General features: G+C 35.7%; 1 protein-coding gene across 9 annotated transcripts in view; it reads left to right on the top strand.

Annotated features, from left to right (window-relative positions):
* LOC116846727 (ankyrin repeat domain-containing protein 50) overlaps nt 1-26,596 on the top strand; it is a 692,623-nt gene that overhangs the window by 221,296 nt on the left and 444,731 nt on the right. For all 9 annotated transcript variants that reach the window (XM_032820946.1, XM_032820942.1, XM_032820941.1 and 6 more), the window contains one exon: nt 575-748. In XM_032820946.1, the coding sequence (XP_032676837.1) occupies nt 575-748 (174 nt within the window). The remainder of the gene's footprint in view (nt 1-574; nt 749-26,596) is intronic.

Raw genomic sequence — 26,596 nt, 5'->3', positions numbered from 1 at the left:
AATTGCAGTCGTTTGCAGATATTGAAATTATGTTACATTTAATTATTAATTATTAAAGCATTTACATTAAAAATAAAGTATATGCGTAGTTTATATAGTTATAGTGATTCTTTCCGGAACATCCTCAATGAAGCGTTTGACATTATTTTTGTAATACAACAAATATAAAAATTGAAACGTTTATTGAACTCAAAATGTGTATTTACGCAAAAGAGAATATTAATGAAAATTTAGTTGAAGGAACTCTCACTAAATTATGTGACATATTTGATATTTGATCATATATTCTAATTATTAAAATTTCACATTATATTTTGATAGTTGCAAAACAAAATGAATGATGAAAAATAGTGTTAGTAAATATCTTTAATTACTTCATAAAAAGCAGAATTGAATGACTGTGTGACATAAAATTTAGATTATATGTAGTTACTTCCATTAAAATTGGACACTATGTATATCATTCATTCAATATTTTTACTTGTACTAATTTAATAACTAATTAATTTCCATAGTATTATTGATCATTATTGTAAATAATTTAATGAAAATAATGGTATTTTTTTCTGAACAGGTTTTACAAGATATAAGTCCCATTGACGAATCTTCAAATAAACCTTTAAAAGAACTTCTTGGTGAAAGCGGTGATATTAATCAAGCAGATTCTTATGGACGGACGGTATTACATACTTTAGCTGCCGATGGTAATGCGTCTCTACTAGAATTGGCTCTTTCAATCTATCCTCAGGTATAAATTTGTTTGAAATTATTATGTATGAAAAAGTCAAAAGGACCCTACAATAACAAAAAATACGTTAAATGTAAAAAATTATGTGTAATGTTTAAAAAATCAGACAAAATGAAAGTTAATGAGCACCAATGCAAGTTGTTTGTTGCAATGTCTGTACAAATTTATTCGAATAGACAGAATATACCTAAAATGAATATACGTCAAATGTTTCATTCGTATTTTCGGTCCTGTTCAATATACTTGAAAAGACTTAAATCTGATTCTATTTTTACTACTGTTAAATAACCGCGAATTATTCTATTAGTCTCCCATTTAAATCTCTCTCTTTCTCTCTCTCTCTCTCTCTCTCTCTCTTTCTCTTCCCCTTTTCATCTCTCTTTCCTCCTCTCTTTCACTCTTAGTCTCGCTCTTTTACAAAAATATTTCGTTTCGTATTCAAGGTGGAATCCATTATACATCCATTATACTGTCGGAGTTACTTTCTATACTTCTATAAAAACATGAAATTATAAATCTAGGTCAAATATAACAACGGAATTCGCGTTGTTCGCCAATTTCAAGAAATATCACAGAGAATAAGAAGGCTTAAAGTGTGGATTTATGTGAAAATTAAATAGTATATAGAAGAAAAAAACAGCTATTTTGAATAATATAAGTCTAATAAGTAATCAAATTAGTAAAATGATAGCTAGCTTACCGTAAACATACAACATACAACGCTCAGAAACTACACAATATAGATCGAACAAAAACTTTATGATGTTACATGTTACTTTGATGCATACATGATGCATATAAGCTATCACACACAAATTTCAAGAAGTTTTATTAACAAGGAGATGCCACAACCAGCTAAATCGATTTCAGAACGAGTCATAGCACGTTAGATAACTGCGATTAGATAGAGCATCAATATCCTAACGTTTGTTCAAATAGGTCTTTATTTGTGAGAAATTACAGTATAAAGTTTTGGTCACGAAGCTATAGTATAGAGTAAACTTGAATATTATTGCCATACCGGAAAGATGGCCATAGGCTATAATTTCTCTAATAATTGCAAAACATTGCGTTTGTGTAATCAGTCGCAAAGACAATCGATATTTATCGTAATGTATGTGCATACATTTTTTGAAATAGCAAGATTATGAATATTATACTACATTTTTATTTTCGACTACTTGTAAAATTTCTTATGTAACTTACTAAAACTTACTATAACGTCGAATAAATTACAGTTAAGCTATCACAATCAACGTTAGGTATATAAAGTAGGTATGTAAATTGTAATATAACATGCATTGCTGTGACCTCCCAGGCAGCACCGTGACGTGATTTTCACGTCAGTTTTTGGTCATTCGTGACGTCAATTACCCTTTTGTAATCACGTAATAATGACGGGAAAATGACCGGAATAAGCCCACCAATGACAATAATAAAACGTGAAAATGACGTTATAAAATGACGTAAAATGACGTGTAGGAATATTTTTATTCGGTTCTATTTTCTAACAGAAACTACTTCTAAATGTCACAGCGTTTGCTGATTTTACTTGAAAATTTTAATTACTTTCCAATGTTACATCACATTTAAGAATTCTCATTGGCACTGGGACTTGAACTTGGACCATAAGGCATCTCCGGATTATAAGTCTGTTGCTTAGACATTACATCACTTCTTCGATCGATATAAACGTCTTACATTTTGTCTATATGTGTTATACTTAACACAATGTAATATAATTTTTTGATAATATGATTTAATAAAATGATTTAATTTTAATAAAAATTATATTTTTCGTATCTGTATTGTTAATTTAACCCCTGTATTGTTAATTTAACCCCTCTCTCTAATGAGGTGAGGTCTACAAACTCCCGCTCATTCTATTTTGTTATCTTTAAATTTTTATAGTAAACATTGTTTTATTATTAACTGTTATTAAATAGACAAAGTCATAAAAGATTATAAACTTTGAGTAATAGTAAAAGAGTCCAAATAGTAAAAAGGGTATGTACAGCTATAAATTTGCCTGTCTATCGAAATTATCGAAGAAGTGAAGAAGTGAATTAACATATCTTTGAACATCATCCTAACTGGATAATTGCAACGATGTAATGTTTGTGAGTAAGAAATGGTAGGGCAAGTTCTATGAGGCTTATTCCTAAGAGTCAAACGCTTGAGATGCAAGCTCATAAAAAATAACAATACAAATAAGTAACAACGTATATAAATAATAATCTGTTGGTTACATAAACCACAGTTGATATAAGTGAAATTTAAGTAAACATCTGTCACATTTTTTGCTTATCGAACAGCTGACTAAAAATGATTTCTCAAAAACGTGTTATAAACGTCTTTAAATGACGTTATTATCACGTCAAAATAATTAAGTCTTTTAAATGTCAGTTATTACGTCAGTTATATACGTCTATGACTAATAATCGACCATTTATCGACGTGAAAATGACGTGACGTTGCTGCCTGGGCTGTAGTAGAACTTTTTATTCTAAAGTGAGTACAAACGAAGGTTGTCCGTAAACGCTATACAAAAAAAAAAGATAATTTATACACTTGGAGCTGGAAATATAACAAGGTATCAGATCTCCGCTCTCCACGTGTCACTGTCTCTCGCGAGCGTCATATCATACTACGCCTGCGCGCCCGCACAGCCGCGCCACCGTTTTCCACGCTCAGGGCAGCAAATACAAATGACCCAAGCGTCCCAACATTCCTCCCTTGTTAAGACGGATATTTTCCATATCGGCAGAATCCTCCCAGCTTTCGGTAGTTTAGACGAGGTTTTTCAGAGAGTTAGTTTGAGGGTCTCAACGGCTCCAATGCAGGAAGATCTTCGTTGCCTCCGAAGCTAGCGTCCTCGATAGGTAATGGAGACAGTAGGGGAGTGGTTGCCGAACTTGGTAGTGTTGGCAACAATTTCTCGCTTACCGCTTATCGCTCTTAGCTGGAAAAGCTGTACGCCGCCAAATCTGGTTAAAATGCCGTTTTATAGTAGCATTCTCTATGCGAACTCGTGCTATTATAGATTGTTATATGCAGCTGATAATTTTTTCCGGGACTCGACGGCCATTTGCGAGTTGAACCGTTACAAGCTGCCCTGGAACGAAACGACGTGTCCTTACTCCATGATGGGCATCAAACTGCTTCTTCATTCTCTCGTGTCGAGATAAAGTTGATCCTGGTTTATAGGACTAAAAATTTCTAAAAGTGTTCGAAATTTGCGACCAAAGAATATTTTTGACGGAGGCTTTTGGTTGGGAGCTGCTTCACACGATGTATAGTTGTATGTATATAGAAACTGGTTTAATTTCTCTTCTCTTTGTCTTGGAACCTGCAGATCTAAGGAACGTTTCAGTGTATTGATCATTCTCTCAGCCAATCCATTTGACTGGGGGTGCTCTGGGATACTACGTAAGTGAACAATGCTGAAATACGCGCAAAGTTGAGCAAATTCTTCTGCTGTAAATTGAGTGTCATTATCTGTCATTACCACCTTTGGCGGCCCATATCTTGAATATAGTCAACGTAAATATTTACATGTAACCGCAGCTGTAATTGTTAGAAACCATTCCGCCTCTGTGAATCTGGAGTAACTATCGACAGTGACAAACACCTACTGTCCGTAGATTGAGCCTGCGATATCTATATGAATTCGCTCCCATGCTGATTCCGATTCCGGCCAAGGATGGCATGCTTCTTTCGTGGGTTTCAGTGCCGTTTCTGCACAATGCTGACACTTCTTGACATAGCTTTTGACATCGCGTTGCATAGCAGTTTCCGAAGAATGAATGGTCGAAGACTATGCGGAATGACGGTTTTGTCATCGGAGACAAGAGTCTTGTCTACAACGGTTAAATAGTTGCGGCGACGATAATAAGGAAGCCGGTCGTTGTCCTTTATATCCGATTTTTGGCAACCGGTCTGTAGGTGATTGATAACTTCGGCCAGAATTCCATCTCTGTATGTAGTCCATTGTAATTCTTCCCGAGCCTTGGGTAAAATCTGGGCTGATTCTTGAACTAACTGATGCAGTTTTAGCTGTTGCAGAGACGCAACAACCACCTCCATTTTCAAGTCAGAGGTTTCTGCTCTAGCCTCTTGGAGGAGTCTAGACAAGGCGTCTGCTTAGCCAAATGTTCCGTCCTGACATACTCGATGTCAAAGTCATAATCAATGAGGCGAAGCGCTTCAACCGATTAGCAGTACGAGTATCCAACCTCTTTGTCTTTGACTTGTGGAACAGTCTCAAAAGAGGTCGGTTATCCGGAGAATAAAATGTCGTCCAAAAATGAAATTCCTAAAATGGCAGTTACGAGCGCAAATGCTTCTTTTTCAATTTGATTGTAACCCTGCTGTGTTTTCAATAGTGCCTTTGACATGTGAAAGACGGCCTTAACTTGTCCATCTGGGTAGCGTTGCTGCAGAATACCGCTGATAACCGTTGGACCAACATCCGCAGCGACGATTAGCGTTTATCTGAGATCGTAGTGTGCTAGTAGGAATGGATTTGTTAAGACTTCTTTGATCTTTTGAAAAGTATTATTGCAGGCCGAATCCCATACGAATAGTGTACTCTTCTTTAGTAATCCATCGGAGATGATAATAGACTCCATCGGAGTCTTTAATCGATGTAGATTTGAAACAAATTTTCCGTAATAGTAGACTAGATCAGGAAATGATCTAACTTCCTTTGCATTACAAGATGTACGCATTGCACGTATTGATTGAGTACGCGCGGGATTGGGCTCAATATCTCTGGAAGAAATAACAAACCTTAAATAGTTGATTGAATAGTTGTGTGAAACTTACTCTTTTCGATGCTCAATCAAAATCCCCAGTCCTGAATTCGGTTTAAAACAGCGTCTAAGCGTGTGTCATGTTCAGGGCGATCTCGGCCACAGATAAAAATGTTATCTAGATAAATCAGAACCTTGATATATTTGCGAAAGCTTGCTCCAATGTGCGTTGAAAAATTGCAGGTGCTGGCTTCAATTCAACAACTAGCCGATTGTATCATAAATAATCCCCGATGCGTGTTAATTATCGTCAAGGGTTTGGTTTCCTTATCCAATTTTATTTGAAAATATGCGTCCGAGAAATCTACTCTAGTGTAGACCGCGTTCCCTCAAAGTTTTACCATGAAATCCTCTATGTTTGTCATAGGATAGTCGTCAGATTTCAGAGTTTTATTTATTCCCGTAGATTAATCAGCGCAAATACGTATTTTCCCATTAGATTTCTTGGGACGACAATGGGAGCTGCCCATTCTAATGCGTCGATTTAGGTAAGGACTCTTTTACTGACAAGTCGATCGAGCTCAATACTGAGCTGTTCTCTCAGTGCGAGTGGAACTGGACGACGTGGTACGTGAATTTACGTCCTGCTTCAGACGTAAATTGATTGTGAGTTTATTACATTCTCCTAGATTTTCGCTAAAGAGATCCGGATATTTGTTAAGCAATGAGACGTCCCTGACCACGTTGATTTTCATTTGATTGTTTATAACTCCTTTATCATATTTCATCAACCTGAGCTCATCGATGACCTGTGCGCTAATGAGTGCTATATTAGGACGGTTCAACACGATGACCGTACCTTTTGTTGAAAATCCCTTGTAGCTTAACGTTGCTTTGAAGGATCCTTTCGTTTTGATCTCCTGATTATAAAGGTGTTTATACAGGAAGATTTGTAAGGCTGCAGCACCGGACATCCCATCTGTCTCCATGCATTTATCCCGATCGTCGTTATATCTACTGCAGTGTCTAATTGCATCCTCAGTTGCTTCACATTTAATTGAATTTCTGCTTACTTTCGATACGTGGGGCCGGTTCCTGTAACACCTTGCAAATAGACATTTTGAATTTTCCTACTTTGGAAAAACAGACTCTTGCTATGTGATCAATTTTTTGCAGATTCTACAGCTTGAGTCTTTATAGGGACAGTCTTCTCTCTTATGAGTCGTATTACCACAACCACAATATTGTGACAACGACGGATTCTTCATTGTAGGTTTGCGTCCTTTTCCTTTTTTTCGGACCAGCTGGCTTTTATATGGCGTTTACTTCTGTAGAATGTTGATCCTCAACGCGTCTTACATCCGTAGTACGTTCTACATGAGCATAGTAAATTTCTTTAATGTCATTGTATGTGCAGTTTTCTTTCTCCGTAATTTTGAACAGAAGTGTGCTCTATGTTTGGTAGGAATGATCGCTAAGCGCTAATGTTGCGAGCAGAATCTCTTCAGTTGATCTATTTTGAAATTATTAATTTCAAAAGCATCTCCCATCATGCTTACTTAATCTATATCGATTGTATGGATGGCGTTGCCCGAAAATTTAGTGCTTCGAAATAACGTTGGAAAAGCGACTTATTATTATGAAATTGTTTTTTCAGGTACTTGACCAAGTCTGAAAAACTTAAATCATATTTCTTAGTGGGTGACAACCAACTCAGTAAACGTTGATATTCATCATCGCTAAGCGCGTTAAGGAGTAATTGTTTACGTTCCTCCTTTATTAGCCCTTTCGAATCTTCCACGAAAGTGCCTTCATGTCGTTCGTACCACAGCGTAAAGGTTTTGCTTTTCGTCGGCTCGTGGATAAACTGACCCAATCGCTCAGCCAGATTTGAGAATTGGAACGATTTGGCGACGGGAATAGGTGCATCGCAATCTGCAGCCACCAACTGTGAAGATGTAGAAGTTGGAGTACCTTGTACATATTTTGACAGAAGACTTATAATTTGTTTTTGTGACTCGGCCATCTGTTGCATGAGGATCTGCTGCCTTTGTGTTAGCTGCTACTGGGTTATGTTAACACTCACTGGCACTCACAAATTGTTCCATCGTGGAATTTCTTATATGGTTCGTATAACCTCAATCTTGAGAGTTATAGCCGCAGCGCCAATTGTTATATTTTGTGGTAGAACTTTTCATTAGAAAGTGAGTACAAACGAAGGTTGTCTCTATACGCTATACAAAAAAAAAGATAATTTATACACTTGGAACTGGAAATAAAACAAGATATCAGATCTCTGCTCTCCACGTATCACCGTCCCCCACGAGCGTCCTCACACCACACGCGCTCGCACATTTTCCGCCACCGTTTTCCGTGCATTTCATAGCGGCAAATACGTAAGATTCCAAGCGTCCCAACATGCATTTTTATTTTCGTTTTCATTATTTGTTTATAAGTACTATTATAACCGTCTTTCACTCACATTTTGGATAAGATGGCCCACTATCATTCTCACATTTATAAAACGAAAGTCGTCATGTAAGGTGTAGTAAAAAGAAATCCATTATTTTGGTATAAAATTGAAGGTTTTATTTAGCATAGTTAGAATGATGCGATTTAGATCAAATATGCACCGTTTTGTTCGAAAACTTGTTGCCATTTTGAAGGTAATTCCATTATGCCTCTCTCATAGAAACCCTTGTCCCTATTGGCAAAAAACTGGGACAGTCGATTATCACAAGCTTCTCTTGAGACGAATTTTTCACCAGCAAAATCATTCGCCATAGACAGGAACAGGTGGTAATCACTTGGTGCCAGGTCCGGACTATAAGGTGGATGCATAAGAACCTCCCAACCAAGCTCCCGGAGCTTCTGGCGAGTCACTATCGATGTGTGTGGCCTGGCGTTGTCCTGATGGAACACAATTCCTCTCTTATTGGCCAAAGCTGGCCGCTTCTGGGCGATTGATTCCTTCAGACGGTCCGATTGTTGACAGTACAGGTCCGAATTAAGAGTTTGGCCGTAGGGGAGCAGCTCATAGTGGATGATTCCCTGCCAATCCACCAAACACACAGCAAAGCCTTCCTGACCGTCAATCCTGGCTTGGCCACCGTTTGCGCCGGCTCACCGCGTTTCGACCACGACCGTTTTCGCTTGACGTTGTCGTAAGTGACCCACTTTTCATCACCAGTCACCATCCGCTCCAGAAATAGGTCGATTTTGTTGTGTTTCAGCAGCGATTCGCAGATAGAAATTTGGTCCATGAAGTTTTTTTGCGTTAACTCGTGTGGCACCCGCACATCGAGCTTCTTTTTGTATCCAGCCTTATTCAAGTGGTTCCAAACGGTTTTTTTTTTGCAATGTTTAGCTCCTGGGCAATCGAAACAGTGCTTACATGACGGTCGGACTCGACGATTTCCATTATTTTATCGACATTTTCGACAATTGGCCTTCCAGAGCGTGGTGCATCTTTGACATCAAAATTACCGGAACGGAATCGACGAAACCAAAATTGCGCGTGATTAGCTGTTACAGTATCAAGACCATAAACACTATTCACATTTTCAGCCGCCTGGCTTGCGTTTTCGCCTTTATCGAAGAAAAACTGTAAAATATGGCGTATTTTCTCTTTGTTGGTGTCCATCTTTGACGCGCGCTCAAACAATACTGAGTCAAACAATTACAAAACTGTCTGAGAAGTTTTTTTTAGTACGAAATCTTATCTTTCTAACGCCATCTAGCGTAAACCGATCGCACTTATACAACGCGAGATACACATTACTAAAGCCATCTATTGGAAAAATAATGGATTTCTTTTTACTACATCTTATATATAAAAAATTACTTTTAATATTAAATTTTAAATAATCTAAGTTATATTTAATCTAAATAATTAAATCTTATGTGCAATATGTTTTGATCAAAAATTGCATTTAGAATTTAAGTTTTATAATAGAGGTTTCACTTTATATGTTATTATATTTTTCACTAAATATAAATAATATCCAGCAAACACAGTAATGTGACATATATATCTTAAATACGTAACTGTAAAGATCACAAGGTAACCAGTTACGTAGCAAGTAACATACATGTAGGTTACATAAATACACTAAATTTTAGCAATAAAAGTACTTCGATAATCTATTTAAGATTTGTAACACAATGCTCTAAAAATTCTACTTATGATATGTGGCAAAGCCACTCATATATGTAACATATGATATAATGATGTTATATCCTACTCAGACAGTACAAAATATTTATAAGATTTATTTGAATATTTTATAAATATTTATCAAAATATTTCATATATATTTTTATGACTTTAGATTCAACCTTACGGAAATGAACTATTGGATTTCAATAGTGATTATTCACTCTGTAATAGTGATTATTTAACATCCAATAATCGGAATGTTCGCAATAATTACTCCCCAGTAGTTTTTGATTGAGTGATTTCATTGATCTCATTAATCAGAATATTTGCAATAATCACTACAACGCACTACTTTTAACAGTTATATGAATAATTACTGACTTTCAGTAGTTGAATTATTCACAATCATGACTATTGAAAACGGCGCCCAAAAGTTTTAAGCTAACCCTTACATCACAGGAACGTTGCAGCAACATTGCAGCACCATTGTTTTGCAATATTGTAACATTGCAACAACGTTGCAAAATGATGCTGCAATGTTGCTGCAACGTTACAGCAACAGTAAAATGTCCATTTGCGGCAATATAACAATGCAACTAATGCAATAAATATATTAATAATATGTTTTATTATACAATGTAAAATCCCAGATAACACAAGAGCATCAGTTATAACATGTATGTTATAATTTTACACTCAACAATGCAAATGTTTTATAACACATGGCCAGATAGCCAAACCTGTGCGAACAGATTTCGAGCAGAGCTTGTTATCAATTTTTGATGGCAAATAGATAACAAATTTGATGCAGGATCTGTTATATCAAATTTTGCTGCCAAATTGCCGCCAGATATGCGGTAGAGCTTGTTGTCGGATAATTGCTGCAGATTTGCAGCAAAAACCGCGCAGAGTTTGCAGCGATTTGACGGCAGATTGGCGGCAGAAACGCGCAGACCTTGCTGCGCTGCAAGGTTTGCGCGGTTTTTGCTGCAAATTTGGCACCAATTGCCCGACAGCAAGATCTATCGCCAAAACCGTAGCCTAATATAGATACAGATAGCTATGGTTTTGTTGTGGGTTTTTGATCAAATTTGCTGCCAATCTGCGCGCAGTCTGCGCTCAATTTGCTTACTGAGGTGTTATATAACATTTACATTGCTGAGTATGAAATTATAACAAAGATATTACCAGGGTTGGAAAGTAACGCAAGGAAATTGACCAATCATAATTGATTATTCTTCGATCGCAAGAAGAACAATCGACTATCATTAGTCAATTTCTTTGCGACCTTGCGATTTGCAACGTAGAATGAGCTTTATGTCGTTATGCAAAAATGTGTGCTTCCCGCTTAATGTGGGAAACACACTCTTACATAAAGGCATAATACACAACACATAAGAAAATTGACCAACCAGAATTCTTCATTTTCATCATGACAATAGAAATGAGGACTCTTATTGGTCCAGATGGTCTTGTGTTATATATATGCGCCTATGCAAATCTGTTTGGATAGACCTTAAAATCTGACTATGACCGGCCATAGTCATTACGAAAAGGGAAGTAAAGAAGGAAGAGCAAGATCAAAATCTAACCACCATTAAGGATGAAAAAAGCAAAAACTAGGTAAATTGTTGTATAAATAATTAGTACATATATAATACTATACAGTAAAACTATGTTAGATATACAAATTGAGCAATAACCAGATGGCGGAGGACGGGAAACTTCAATCTTATAATGAGAAAAGTGTAATCTATGAAATGCCAAGGCCAACATATTCCGAAGCGTTCCAGATTTAAGCATTGACAAAAATTATGTTTTGTTGTGCAAACTGTGTATCGGGAAAAAGCTTATTCGCTTTGAACGCACTGAACAAATCAGTGGTATACTTAACATTGTTAATCAGTGAATATTCACTGTTTGTCAGTGAAATTCATTGATTCAGATTTAGAGAGTAGTATATAATAACATAAAATATATAAAAATATAAAAATTTGTTAGCGCAGGGTATGGTTCGCTGGACAAAAATAATCCTAGGCTATGGAGAGACTAAACTTTATTTATGACGCTAATAATCTGAGTATAACCACCTTGAGCGTTGACACAACTAACAACATGTAGAACAAAAGTAAAAGTAAGAGTTAAGGTTGGGATTGAGGCGCACAGTAAAAAGGTGTTGAGCGTAAAGGCGCGTTCTTAGGCCGGGACGCCAGTCAGACCTATTTTCATGAGCGGCGTGTAGGGACCGCTGCGTCCACCTTTTGCGAGCAGAGGAACAGATCCAATTGAGCGAGGGCGCTGATTGTCACTCTCCAAAAAAATTAAAAATACTCTTTGTTTACTTTTAATAACAGTTGTTGCTCGGTTGTGGTATCATGTAAACGATTCTTTTGTGACGTTAAAAGTAATCTACTCATACTGAATAACCTTTCTACAGAGATGCACTACTCGACAGTGCAGTATCGTACTTAATAAAACATTTTTTAAGCAGTGGATAACCTTTTAACATTTCCATTTTAGTATTGGTCGACCTTAAACATTGTTGCTAAAAATAGGAAAAAGAGCAATTCGAGTTCAAGCACAGGACTAATAGTGCTATATACCATATGGGTAAAAACCTTCCTTGTGTTAGGAAATCGTGTAAAATTTATTGAACATGAATAATCAATATAAAACAATCATACGTTTCGGCTCAACTATGAACCCTCTTCAATGATAATAAAACTCAAGGTGTACGACACGAACTCATTACAATTAGTAAAAGACCTGCGCAAATTGACATGAATGTTAGTCGCAATATTAAAACCTTATAATGGGAAATCCATCCTTATTGAATTTATTAAAAATATCGAGTCGAATATTTGGAAACTTAAGAGGGAAGAGAAGGAGATTATTAGAAGCCGAGTGGTACCTGTCTTACGTGGAATTCATAATTACATTCCGCTTTGTCAGTATAAGTATGATTTTATTTTAAAGGCCACAGCTAAGACGTTCTCTAAATTGAACCTGAATCTCTTTTTTACGAAAGCTGATAAAGGTAATGTCACGGTCGCAATTGATAGGGATTTGTACATGGAGAAAATGTTGGGTCAGCTTGACGACGCCAATACTTACCAGAGGGTTAGCTATGATCCGACCAAAAAACTTTTGAGAGATCTTCATGTAATTTTAACTAAATGGAAAAATAAAAATTATATCGATAATGCTATTTATAAATTCTTAAAATCCGGTGAGAGGAATCTTCCTAGGGCTTATGGATTGCTAAAAATACATAAAGAGGGACACCCGTTGAGAATAATTATATCTTCTGTCAATAGCCCTCTTTATAATCTTGCGGTTTTTTTGCATAAAATTATTTACCAAAAAATTCCCCCGGCAAAAAGTAAAATTAATAATAGCTTTGATTTAGTTAACAAGCATTTAAACATTTCGAGGAACATCTTAAACTGGTTTCTCTTGATGCTATCTCTCTATTTACTAATATTCCTCTGGATTTAACATTGGCGTCAGTAGACAAACGTTGGCATTATATTGTCGATTCTATTGTGATTCCTCGCAACGAGTTTTTGTTGGCTTTAGAATTTATTCTCAATTCTACATTTTTTACTTTTGACAATATAACTTATAAACAAACTTTTGATAGTTCAATAGGCTCCCCATTGTCCCCTATTATTGCTAACCTAGTTCTTCAAGATTTGGAAGAAAGAGCTATTAACATGATTCCGGTGACATTGCCTTTTTATTTTAGATATGTTGACGATATTCTTTTAGCGGCTCCTAAGGAGTTTTTAGATAACATATTGCACATTTTTAATTTGTTCCATTCTCGTCTTCAGTTCATAATGGAGATAGGAGATGACTGTATTAACTTCTTAGACACTACACTGTTAATACGTAATAATACAATTATTTTTTACTGTTATCATAAACCAACGTTTTCTGGTCGATACCTTAATTATTTGTCTTTCCATCCTATTCAACACAAAATTGGCATAATTATTGACTTGGTTGATAGGATGTTTTATCTTAGTCATCCTTCTTTCCATAAGAAAAATTTGGATTTTATCATTTTGACGTTAATTAATAATAATTATCCTTTTGACTTAATTTTTAAAGTTATTAAACGTAGACTGAGGTTTCTTATTGTGAATGGTGGACGAGTTACAGAGACAGTAGAAACAAATTTGACAGCTTCTGGGTGTGATAAAAAATATTTTACCTTACCATTTTGTGGTTCAATTTCGAAAAGACTGACAAAGCTTTTTAGAAATAATTTGACAGATATTGCTTATTCCTGCACTAATAAATTATCAGGATTAATTCGTGTGCATAAAGACAGGTTGCCTTTTGGTTTCCATAATAACGTTGTATATAGGTTGCAATGCAGTGGCTGTGATGCTTCTTACGTTGGTCAAACTAGTAGAAGACTTTCTACCCTTATAGAAATATCATACTAAGAATCATTGATAATTACTTATTATCCAGTATTTTTAATACTGAAAATAAGTAATTATCAATGATTCTTAGTATGATATTTCTATAAGGGTACACGTATTGGCGAGCATAGGAGAATTCCTAAGAGTTCTACGGTGGAGTTAACGGCCATACAGGAACATCGTTTGAAGAAGAACCATGATTTTGATTGGGATCATGTCAAAGTTTTACATGAGGAACGCATTTACTTACGCCTGATCTCAGAAATGATTTTCATCAAATTTCAGAAGCAAGGTCTTAACTCACAAAAAGATACTGAATATTTTGGCACCAGCAACTGTGGCTTGTTATGAAAATAAACTTGTTTTGGTTTCTTTCTCTGCCACAACCCTTATAGAAATATCATACTAAGAATCATTGACAATTACTTATTTTCAGTATTAAAAATACTGGATAATAAGTAATTATAAATGATTCTTAGTATAATATTTCTATTAGGTGGTAAACTTAGTTCCTGCGGTTTTTTGTTTAAGAAACTCATTTATTTCGACATCAAAAGAAAAAAATACATTAATCGTAGTATTTTCCCTCGCTAGCTATACATTTTTCCCATCTTTCGGGCAACGCGTAGATTCCGCGACGATAGAACGATTGGTCTTTTGATGCAATCCATTCGTCGATCCATTTTCGCACATCCTCGTAATTTCTGAAGTGTGTATCCACCAAGCCGTGCTGCATCGACCGGAACAAGTAATAGTCCGAAGGAGCTAAGTCTGGTGAATACGCTGGGTGCGGGAGAACTTCCCACTCGAGCTGCATCAGTGTTTCTTTGACGGCTTTGGCAACGTGTGGTCGAGCGTTGTCGTGCAAAAGCATGACTTTACGTCGATTGCTGGCTACTGCTGGCCTTTTTTCCAACAATGCTTCATTCAGACGGTTTAATTGTGATTGATATCGATCCCCCGTGATACTTTCGTTCGGTCTGAGTAGCTCATAATAAACGACGCCGTGCATATCCCACCAAATGCAAAGCATTGCTTTGTGGCCATGAATATTTCTCTTTGGTGTGGATGTCGATGGTTGGCCAGGGTCTACCCATGATTTTCTTCGTTTAGGATTATCGAAGTATATCCATTTTTCATCGCCAGTCACTATGCGCCACAAAAAACTCTTCTTTTTCTGCCTGGCGAGCAGAGAAATAGAGATGTTTAAGCGATTCGCAATGGCATTTGCGGTTAATTCGTGTGGTACCCATTTTCCCTCCTTTTGAATTTTTCCCATTGCATGTAGACGTTTGGAAACAGCCATCGGAGTAACATTTAATGCTGCAGACAATTCTTGGAGCGTTTGAGTAGAGTTTTCGTCCAATAATGCCTGCAAATCGGTGTCTTCAAACTTTTTCGGTTGGCCTGAGCGTTCTTTATCATTGACATCAAAATCACCACTCTTAAATCGCTGAAACCATACTTGGCATGTTCTTTCCGATGGAGCATAATTGCCATAAGCTTCGAAAAGCAATTTATGAGCTGCAGCTGCAGTTTTTTTCAAGTCAAAGTAATGAAGCAGCACATGTCGAAAAAACAACTTATCACGTTCCATATTTAATCAAAAGAAAAAATAGCACTGCTCGCTTAAATAAATCTCTTCGCACTGAATTTTATTGACAAATGTCTAACCTCTAAAATGCAGCCAGTTTCAGATGTCAAAATAAATTATACCTACAACTAACGTCATCTAACTGTGAGCCGCAGGAACTAAGTTTACCACCTAATATATATATATATATATATATATATATACATATATATTATTTATTATTAATAAATGTATTAATAAATATATAAATATATAACAGAAACATTGTAAAAATATATAACTACCCAAACAGCACACAATATTTATCATAAAGATTTATAAATATTTATGATGAATTATTTTTTAAAAATATTATATAAATATTTTATAAATATTTTAGGTACATAAAGGGAAAAAGTAGCAAAATCTTTATTCAAAATACTATTAAAATATAGACTAAATATTTTATACAATGTAATATTTATAGTAAACAAGAAATAAATATTTATAGTAATATTTTGTAAATATTTCTATTTGCAAATATTATACATGGAATAAATAAATGTAATTATTTATAACTATTAAATTAATGAAAAAGTAAAATCGAAATTTAAATTGGTAATGTATACATTGAAAAAATTTTTTAAATTAAAGAAATATATTTTGTTAAATATAATTTCTTAACTTAGAGAAATATTTTTTAGACTTTAGAAAATGTAATAAATATAAAATAAGATTTTGTTATGTTGAAATACGCGTTATACCGAAGTAGAATCAACACGATCGATACCCAGATAGCCTGTCCAAATCTGCTTGAGCAAATTTTGCCCAACACTTGACTACAAATTTTGCTGCCAAAATGTCATCAAATTGGACACAACATCTGCTAAATCAAAGGTTTGGCAAATTGGCCCCAAATTTCGAGTAAGGTTTGTGCGGCGCAGTTTGACGTCAAATTGATGCCAAGTACCGAACAAAGCTTGGTGACATCTAACGCCAAATTGACGCCAAATACCGACCAAGGTTTGTGCAGCGCAGTTTGGCGCCAAACTTTGCTCGGTATTTGGCGATAATTTGGCGTCAGATTTTGTCACTAAGCTTTGCTAACCAAACTCAAGCATATTGCGGACGCAGATGGCATCGGATTTGCCGTCAAGTTTTGGCCATATTTGGTGTCAATTTGGCGACAATTTGGTACCAAATTGTTTGCTGGGTATGCGAATTACAGATTATCCTAATAGATGGTGAGACTCGTATCTGCATGTGTGGCGTTTTTATTTTGTCTCGCCCTTCTTAATTTTTAGTTAAGTTCTAGTTTGTGTACTGATCCACTCGAACGCTTGTAAGCGATGTAAAAACAGTTGTGTTAGAATAAAAGACGACGAAAGAAAATAATCACACATACGGCGTATACTCCTTGAACCTACAATCAGCTAACAGGTTATGGGCCTAGATTTGATTCCACTGAGTCGGTTTTGATTGACCACGGTACGATTGGTCATAGATTATAATGATTGATTTGACCTAGTAATTCACTAGATAATTCTTATCATCGATTGGATATGTCCAATCGTACCATGGTCAATCGGAACGCTCCCGATTCCACTGCGCATATAAAACGTGTGTAAAGTGAAGTCAACGATATCTAAAAAAAAAAAAGGGATCAAAATAATGGCTATGTCGAGTACAACGTGCAATATAGAAAAGTTGATCGACACGAACTATGAATCATGGAAAATCCAGATGAGAAATGTCCTCGTCGTCAATGATTTATGGGGATACGTCAACGGCGAACTAACCCCAACTGAAACCAACGAAACCGAATGGAGAAGGATCGCAAAGCATTGGCGTTAATAATGCTAAGTACGTCGCAAAATCAGATCATACACATTAAGAAGACCGAAACTTCAACGGAAACGTGGATGGAATTAGAAAAAGTTCATGAATCGAAGGGACCTGTGCGGAAAGCTGTGCTGTACAAACAACTGCATCGAATGAGAAAGAGCACTAACCAATCCATGACGCAATATATTCATTTCTTCACGCATACTCATTTCTTCACGCTGAGCAGCTTGAAGAAGTCGGCATAAAAGTTCCGGACGAGTTATTGTCGGTAATGTTGCTTAGTTCTTTACCCTCAGAATATGATAATTTTTGCGTTGCAATCGAGTCGAGATATGATGTACCGGACATTGAATCGTTAAAGTTAAAACTAATAGAACAAGAAGTGAGACTCAAAGAACAGGATTTAAAGTTCAATAACAATCAAACCGATGTTTTATTAGCCAAAAGCAAAGGAAACTCTAAAAGATACAAACCTATTTTTAAAGATCGCTAAACAAAAACAAAAAGCACCAAGTTTCAGGGAAACTGTTTTAAATGCGGAAAAACTGGACATCGTGCAGTCTACTGTAGAACTAATAAAGCGTATTCTTCGGAAAGCAACAGAAGACGCAGTGCAAGCGATGGCACTAAATACGGAACCGGCGAGATCCACACAATGGTGCCTAGATAGTGGAGCAACGAGACATATGTGCAATGAACGCGAAAAATTTAGCACATTCTCAAGGAATAAGTCATGTAAAGTATATACAGCAGCGAAACATCGAGTAAAATCGGAAGGTACTGGTGATGTCAAATTAAATATAAAGTTGCCGGGAAATACGTCTAACGGTATAAGACTGCGAGACATTATGCTAGTACGAGAATTCAGAAATAATTTAATGTCGGTATCCAGAATAACAGATAATGATTACATTGTAATTTTTTCGGAAAAACAGTGCAATAGTAAAGCGTCCAGATGGATCGATCGCCATGATAGCTAGACGTCAAGGACAATTGTATTTAGTTGACGGAGACGAAAAGGACATAGCATTCAACATCGAAGAAAATGCACCAGATAGGCTAAAGCGATGGCACGAAAGGTTTGACTGCGAAGTTTATCATACAGGCAAAATATGTAAAACTTCATATAAAAGTTCATCTAACAAAGCAAAAGAAAAGTTAGGTCTGATTCATTCGGACATTTGTGGCCCGATAACCATTATATCATTCGGTGGTGCGAAGTATTTTGTTACCTTCATTGACGACCACACAAGATACACAGAAGTTATTATGCTAAAAGATCGCTCAGAAGTTTTGACTGTTTTTAAGAAATACATGTTACGAGTCAAAAGAGAAAGTGGCCACGATATCAAGATATTACGCACAGACAATGCAAAAGAATACACTTTCAAGGAATTCACCAAATTATTAGAGTCCGAAGGTATTAAACATGAATCAACAGTACCACACACTCCTCAACAAAATGGCGTAGCGGAAAGGGCCAACCGCACATTAGTAGAGATGGCGCGATGCACGCTACTGCAATCGAAATTGCCTAACAGTCTTTGGGCAGAAGCAATAAATACAGCTAATTTTATAAGAAATAGATGCCAAACTAAAGCATTAAACAATAAAACATCGTTCAAGATGTGGTATGACCGAAAGTCATATGTAGGTTTTATGCGTGCTTTTGGATGTAAGGCATTTACTCTGATCAAAGGAAGAAATAAACGAAAATTTGAAGCGAAAGGAAAACAGATGACTATGATTGGATATTCCAGCGAATCGAAAGCGTACATATTGTGGCAGCCGGATACGAAGACGGTAATCAAAAGCCGCGATGTACGCTTCATAGAAAGGGAAGACCCAGGTCGTGAACAGACGACCGAGTTATTTGAAGCCCCAATGAATTTGAATGAAGAAGACGTCGACGAACATACAATAGCAACAAAGTTGAAAGCTATAAAAGAACGAGAAGAAGTAAGCGATATTCAGAATGATGATATCGCAGACGCAAACGACAGCATTTGGGATACGCCAAAAGGAATCACCAATATAGAAGAAGACGACGAAGTCGAAGCTGACGATATTCAGAGTCTAAACGATACATCGAAATCTAGTACATCAACGAAAGATATAAACGCGAGTGGCGAAGCAAGACGAGGATACGGACGTCCGAGAAAAATTAGAACAGGAAAGCCAGGCAGACCCAAACGGCTATACCACGAAGCAAATTATACCGTCGACCAGTATGAAAATCCACCAAACGTAGAGAACATGTTAAGCAGCCCTTATAGAAATATCATACTAAGAATCATTGATAATTACTTATTATCTAGTATTTTTAATACTGAAAATAAGTAATTATCAATGATTCTTAGTATGATATTTCTATAAGGGAGAATGGATAAACAATTATGATTAGAAGCTATGAAGATTGAATATGACTCGTTGATGAAGAATGATACATGGAACCTAATCGAGAGGCCAACTAATGAAAATATCTCCAACAAATGGGTGTTTAAGCTAAAGAGAAATCAAGATGATTCAATAGACAAGGCGAGATTAGTCGCACGAGGATGCGAACAAAGAAAATGTATCGATTTTGATGAAGTATTCGCACCGGTCGCAAGGTACGAAACAATAAGGACTCTACTCGTAGCGTCAATAGAAGAGGAGATGCACATCCACTAGATGGATATCATAACAGCTTATGTTCTTGGAAAGAATATATATGGAGCAATCCGAACTATTTGTTAAAAAGGGAGAAGAACATAAGGTGTGCGAACTCAGAAAACCTTTATACGGTTTAAAGCAGGCAGGTAGGGCCTGGTACACTAAGTTAGATAAATTCCTGTCAACTATAGGTATGTACAAAACCGATGTAAACCCTCCTCGTATATACATTAACTTCACAAAGAAAGAAAAGGTAATAGATCATTATTTATGTAGATGATTTGCTTATAGCATCTAGTGATATGAAAGAGTTGTGTAAAATTAAGATAATGCTAATGAGTCAATTTCAGATGAAAAACTTAGAGCCAGCGAGTAGCATATTAGGAATAAACATTGAGAGGGATGGCCCCACGGGTAGCATTGAGTTATCACAAAGCCAATATATACAAGATTTACTCATCAAATTTAATATGACAGAAGCGAATCCTATCGTAACTCCAATAGACTCAAATGTAAAATTTTCTATGGAAGAACGCCCAAGTACTGAAGAAGAAAGGAAACAAATGTAGAATATACCGTATAGGGAACTCATTGGAGGACTTATATATTTAGTGAATGCATCGCGACTGGACTTATCGTTTGCGGTTAGCGTACTTAAGGCTCCTGGGGAGTCGCATCATCCATCTCTTTTTAATGACGTCAGAAGCGAGAAAACGCATGCTAAAAATTCCTGCAAAATACGTCGAGATAAACAGATATATCCACAAAACGACATTTGCGATCGATTAAGTACACCTCTAAAATACTCCGTACACTTTCCTTTTGTTCTAACAATCAACAGATAATTATAAAATAAATGTGACGTGTAATCGTCTTTTCTAACCTAATTTCCTCATTATCTTGTCATATTAATTTTCCGATTATTTATTGATTTTTAGAACAAAAGGAAAGTGTACGGAGTATTTTAGAGGTGTACTTAATCGATCGCAAATGTCGTTTTATGGATATATCTGTTTATCTCGACGTATTTTGCAGGAATTTTTAGCATGCGTTTTCTCGCTTGTGACGTCATTAAAAAGAGATGGATGATGCAACTCCCCAGGAGCCTTAACCGTTATTGCACAAATCCCGGTTTAATGCATTGGAAAATGGCGAAACGAGTGTTATAATATCTAAAAAGTACAATAGATTATTGCATCACATACAATAAACGAAACGAAGCATTGCGTGTTTACGTAGATTCGGACTGGGCAGGCGATATCGACGATAGAATGTCATGCTCAGGAAATATTTCTATATTAGCAACCCGATCGGTTAATGGTCCGATAAGTTGGGAAGCAAAGAAACAGAAATTAGTAGCGCTATCTACAATAGAGGCAGAATATATGTCCTTGTCGGAAGCGTCCAAAGAAACTATATATTTAAGGCGTTTATTGATGCATATGGGATTCAGCAATCTCGCCAAAAATGCAACTAGTGTATTTTGTGATAGCCAACGTGCAATACAGTTAAGCAAGAACAATGTATACCATGATAGGAGTAAACATATTGATATTAGGTACCATTTTTTAAAAGAAGCGAGCGAAAACGGCGATATAGAAATTAAATATCTAGAATCAAACCATATGTTAGCTGATATATTGACCAAAGCATTACCGAAATCTAAACATGAAAGATGTATAAAGATGCTAAACTTAAAATGCAAGCGTGATGCAAATACCACATGTTATTAACAGTGCACACGTATTTAGCATCGAGCGCGTTGATAAGGAGGGTGTTGAAATACGCGCTATACCGAAGTAGAATCAACACGAATCGATGTGCGAATTACAGATTATCTTAATAGATGACGAGAGAAAATAATCACACGTACGGCATATATTCCTTGAACCTACAATCAACCAACATTTTATTTATAAGATGAGTTGTAAAATTATGAATTTCTAAATAAAAAAATAATTTCTTTGATTTTGCAAAAATATCTATATGTAAGAATAAGCAAATGATTTCCTTACAAGAAGAAAATTAGTGTTTTAAATGTAAAAACTGTTTAAAAAAAATATTTGCTCGTTTTAAAAGTAAATAAAATATAAGTAAATTTAAGAGTAATGAAATATAAATAAATTATTTTATAAATCAAAATAAATTATTTTCTAAAGATAGGAAAAAAGGCTAATCTGAGTTCAAGCACGGTCATAGTAATGCTATATTGGTAAAACCTTCCTTTTGTTAGGAAATAGAGTAATTTATTAAAAATAGAATCTATAAATAATCAAACGTTTCGATTCAGCTGTGAACTCTCTTCAGTGATAAATACCCCACACAGCACGTAATAATGCAGAAATATTGCAGTGATATTGCAATATAGTGGTAACATTACATATCACAGTGAAATATTACTGAAATATTGCACCTTTACATATGTCATTGAAATATTACAGAAATATTACTGCAGTATTACATACTTATATCATTGAAATATAAGGTGTAGTAAAAAGAAATCCATTATTTTTCCAATAGATGGCTTTAGTAATGTGTATCTCGCGTTGTATAAGTGCGATCGGTTTACGTTAGATGGCGTTAGAAAGATAAGATTTCGTACTAAAAAAAACTTTTCAGACAGTTTTGTGATTGTTTGACTCAATATTGTTTGAGCGCGCGTCAAAGACGGACACCAGCAAAGAGAAAATACGCCATATTTTACAGTTTTTCTTCGATAAAGGCGAAAACGCAAGCCAGGTGGCTGAAAATGTGAATAGTGTTTATGGTCCTGATACTGTAACAGCCAATCACGCGCAATTTTGGTTTCGTCGATTTCGTTCCGGCAATTTTGATGTCAAAGATGCACCACGTTCTGGAAGGCCAATTGTCGAAAATGTCGATAAAATAATGGAAATCGTCGAGTCTAACCATCATGTAAGCACTGTTTCGATTGCCCAGGAGCTAAATATTGCACAAAAAACCATTTGGAACCACTTGAATAAAGCTGGATACAAAAAGAAGCTCGATGTATGGGTACCACACAGTTAACGCAAAAAAACCTCATGGACCGAATTTTCATCTGCGAATCGCTGCTGAATCGCAACAAAATCGACCCATTTCTGCAGCGGATGATGACTGGTGATGAAAAGTGGGTCACTTACGACAACGTCAAACGAAAATGGTCGTGGTCGAAACGCGGTGAGTCGGCGTAAACGGTGGCCAAGCCAGGATTGACGGTCAGGAAGGCTTTGCTGTGTGTTTGGTGGGATTGGCAGGGAATCATCCACTATGAGCTGCTCCCCTACGGCCAAACTCTTAATTCGGACCTGTCCTGTCAACAATTGGACCGTCTGAAGGAATCAATCGCCCAGAAGCGGCCAGCTTCGGCCAATAGGAGAGGAATTGTGTTCCATCAGAACAACACACACCAGGCCACACACATCGATAGTGACTCGCCAGAAGCTCCGGGAGCTTGGTTGGGAGGTTCTTATGCATCCACTTTATAGTCCGGACCTGGCACCAAGTGATTACCACCTGTTCCTGTCTATGGCGAATGATTTTGCTGGTGAAAAATTCGCCTCAAGAGAAGCTTGTGAAAATCGACTGTCCCAGTTTTTTGCCAATAGGGACAAGGGTTTCTATGAGAGAGACATAATAGAATTACCTTCAAAATGGCAACAAGTTATCGAACAAAACGGTGCATATTTGACCTAAATCGGATTATTCTAACTATGCTAAATAAAGCTTTCAATTTCATGCAAAAATAATGGTTTTCTTTTTACTACACCTTATATAATGTACTTTTTTCTATAATAGATAAAGCCAGAGGCGCCTATTTTGACGTAAGCTGCATAATAAATATTGTAGATGTACATTGTAATGTAATTGTTTGGAATAATGTGTAAAACCAGAGGTGTCTATGCTGAGCTATGTAAGCTGCATTAAAAATATTGTATATGTAAATTGCAATGTAATTGTTTCCAATAATATATAAAACTAGAAGCGTCTATTCTGACGTGGCTGCATAATATATATAGTAGATGTACATTGGGACATTATTGTTTTGAATAGTGTGTAAAAGTGTGTGTAACCAGAGGCGTCTATTTTGACGTGAGCTGCATAATAAATATTGTAGATGTACATTGTAATGTAATTGTTTGGAATAATATGTCAAACCAGAGGCGTCTATGCTGAGCTATGTGAGCTGCATTAAAAATATTGTACATGTAAATTGCAATGTAATTACTTCCAATGATATATAAAACCAGAAGCGTCTATTCTGACGTGGTTGCATAATAAATATAGTAGATGTACATTGGGACGTTTTGAATTGTTTTGAATAGTGTGTAAAACCAGAGGCATCTATTCTGACGTGAGCTGTATAATAAATATTGTGCATGTATATTACATATAAATATTGTACATGTACATGTATATTCGAATGTGATTTTTAGGAGTAACATGTAAAACCAGAGTCTACATTGACGTGAGGTGGTGAATAATAAATATTGTGGACCTATATTGTAATATAATGCACTGTTTAGAATATAATAAGTAAAAGGCATCTATTCTGATGTGAGTTTCTTAGTAATAAATATGTGGGTCTATATTGTAACGTAATGAAATGTATAGAATAATGAAAGCAAAGATGGTTATTTAAACCTAAACTGCTTTCAATTAAATTTGTAGACATGTATTTCAATGTCAAAACATAAAATACTATTTGATACTGCAGATATCTCCTTTAGCATTGTCACATGTATGCTTGTAATATATGCAACATCTCTGTAATACAAACTGACTTGAAATATTTATAGAGATAACGAATCATTATTTAGTAAACGTATTTTCAGAAAGATTTGCTCTGACAGATACACAACTGTTCTTAAAAGTATTAGAGCTACATACCCAGATAGCATAGAGATGAACAGAAGTTCCTAGAGAATACATTTTAAAGAATAGATATAGAATTAGAAAAATGAATACCCGAAGAATTCTTGAAGAATTAACCATAGTAACTTCGTCTTGAAATATTTCTTAGGACTTCATTATAGCGAATACTTCGCAACTTAATTCCTAGAACACTTTGAGAATTCATGAGGAATTAGGGTTAAGGCAGAGAACGAGACGTAAGCGTCGTAATCGTAGACGTAAACTAAAGCAGAGAAAAACGTAAGCATAAGGCTAATAGTCTTTCATGATTTACGTTTATGTTTTTCTCTGCTTTATTTTACGTCGACGACTATGACGCTTATGTCTCGTTCATCTGCCTTAGCCCTTACAAATGTTTTGTTTATAGCAATTATTTTTTGCGCCTATATTCAGTACATGTCAGTGAGTGTATAATAATTAATTTACATATTTACATATAAATTGTTTAATTTATTGTTATTCGCAGTTATTTATATTTTGTGGAATGAATTATATAGTTTTATATAATAAAGAAAAGAGAGGGAATTGGTGTTAAAATAACTTTTGATATATAAAATTTTCACCTGTATCAATAATAAATATATTTATGCGAAATATATTTTATCCTTACCCACACAGCAGGAAAGTCTTAAATATATCATAAGGATATCTTGAAGATATCACATATATCAAATATATCTTTTGGATATCCCTATGATATATTTTGGATACCTCTGCTGTGTGGGTAAGTTTGTATTCATGTTTCTAAAACCCATATATAGTTCTAACAAACTCAATCGTATTATTTGAAAGCCATTTATTTTTGGATTTTGAATTACATACTTGAAAGTGTGCTTTACTTACATTTGAAGCTCAGTTAGAACAGTATATATATATAACAGTATAACAGTTATAACAGTTATAACAGTATAGTATCCAGCGAAAAATGATTCGTTGATTGACGTCAAAATGACATCAAATAGACGTTGAAATCGTCAAACCGACGTCAATTTGATATTATTTTGATGTCAATCAACGAATCATTTTTCACTAGGTATATGTCACATGAAGTCTTAAATAGCTCAGTGGAAAGAGCGGTTGTCTGGCAAGCGGAAGACCCGAGTTCGATCTCAGCTGAGTCTGATGTTTTTCATCTCATATGGCATTAAAAGTGGACATCTACAGATACACACAAGAGCAGCAGCATCCCCGGCCAAAGTTTCTGATCTCTTTCTTTCGTGTGGATACAGTAAAATTTATTAAATGCGAAGAAATCTTTTTGAGTTGAAGTAATTCTATATAAATACTCTAAGAAGTTCTGAGGAACTTCAATCATGGTGCATGTAACTTCCTAAATCATTCTTATAGTATTTTTCCATGAATTCCTAAGGAAGTACAATTCAGGAAAGGAGAAAACTTTAGGAACACTTAAAGAATTCATCATGCTATTTGGGTATTCTGATATGTGAACTATTATTGAAGCAAACTATCTCATACAATTACATATAGTGTCACAGAGGTTTACTTATAGAT

Source organism: Odontomachus brunneus, unplaced genomic scaffold (assembly GCF_010583005.1).
Source record: "Odontomachus brunneus isolate Ranch 3 - 2012 unplaced genomic scaffold, Obru_v1 Obru_scaffold_068, whole genome shotgun sequence".
NCBI classification, from domain to species: domain Eukaryota; kingdom Metazoa; phylum Arthropoda; class Insecta; order Hymenoptera; family Formicidae; genus Odontomachus; species Odontomachus brunneus.
This window is presented reverse-complemented; position numbering and strand designations above follow the sequence as displayed.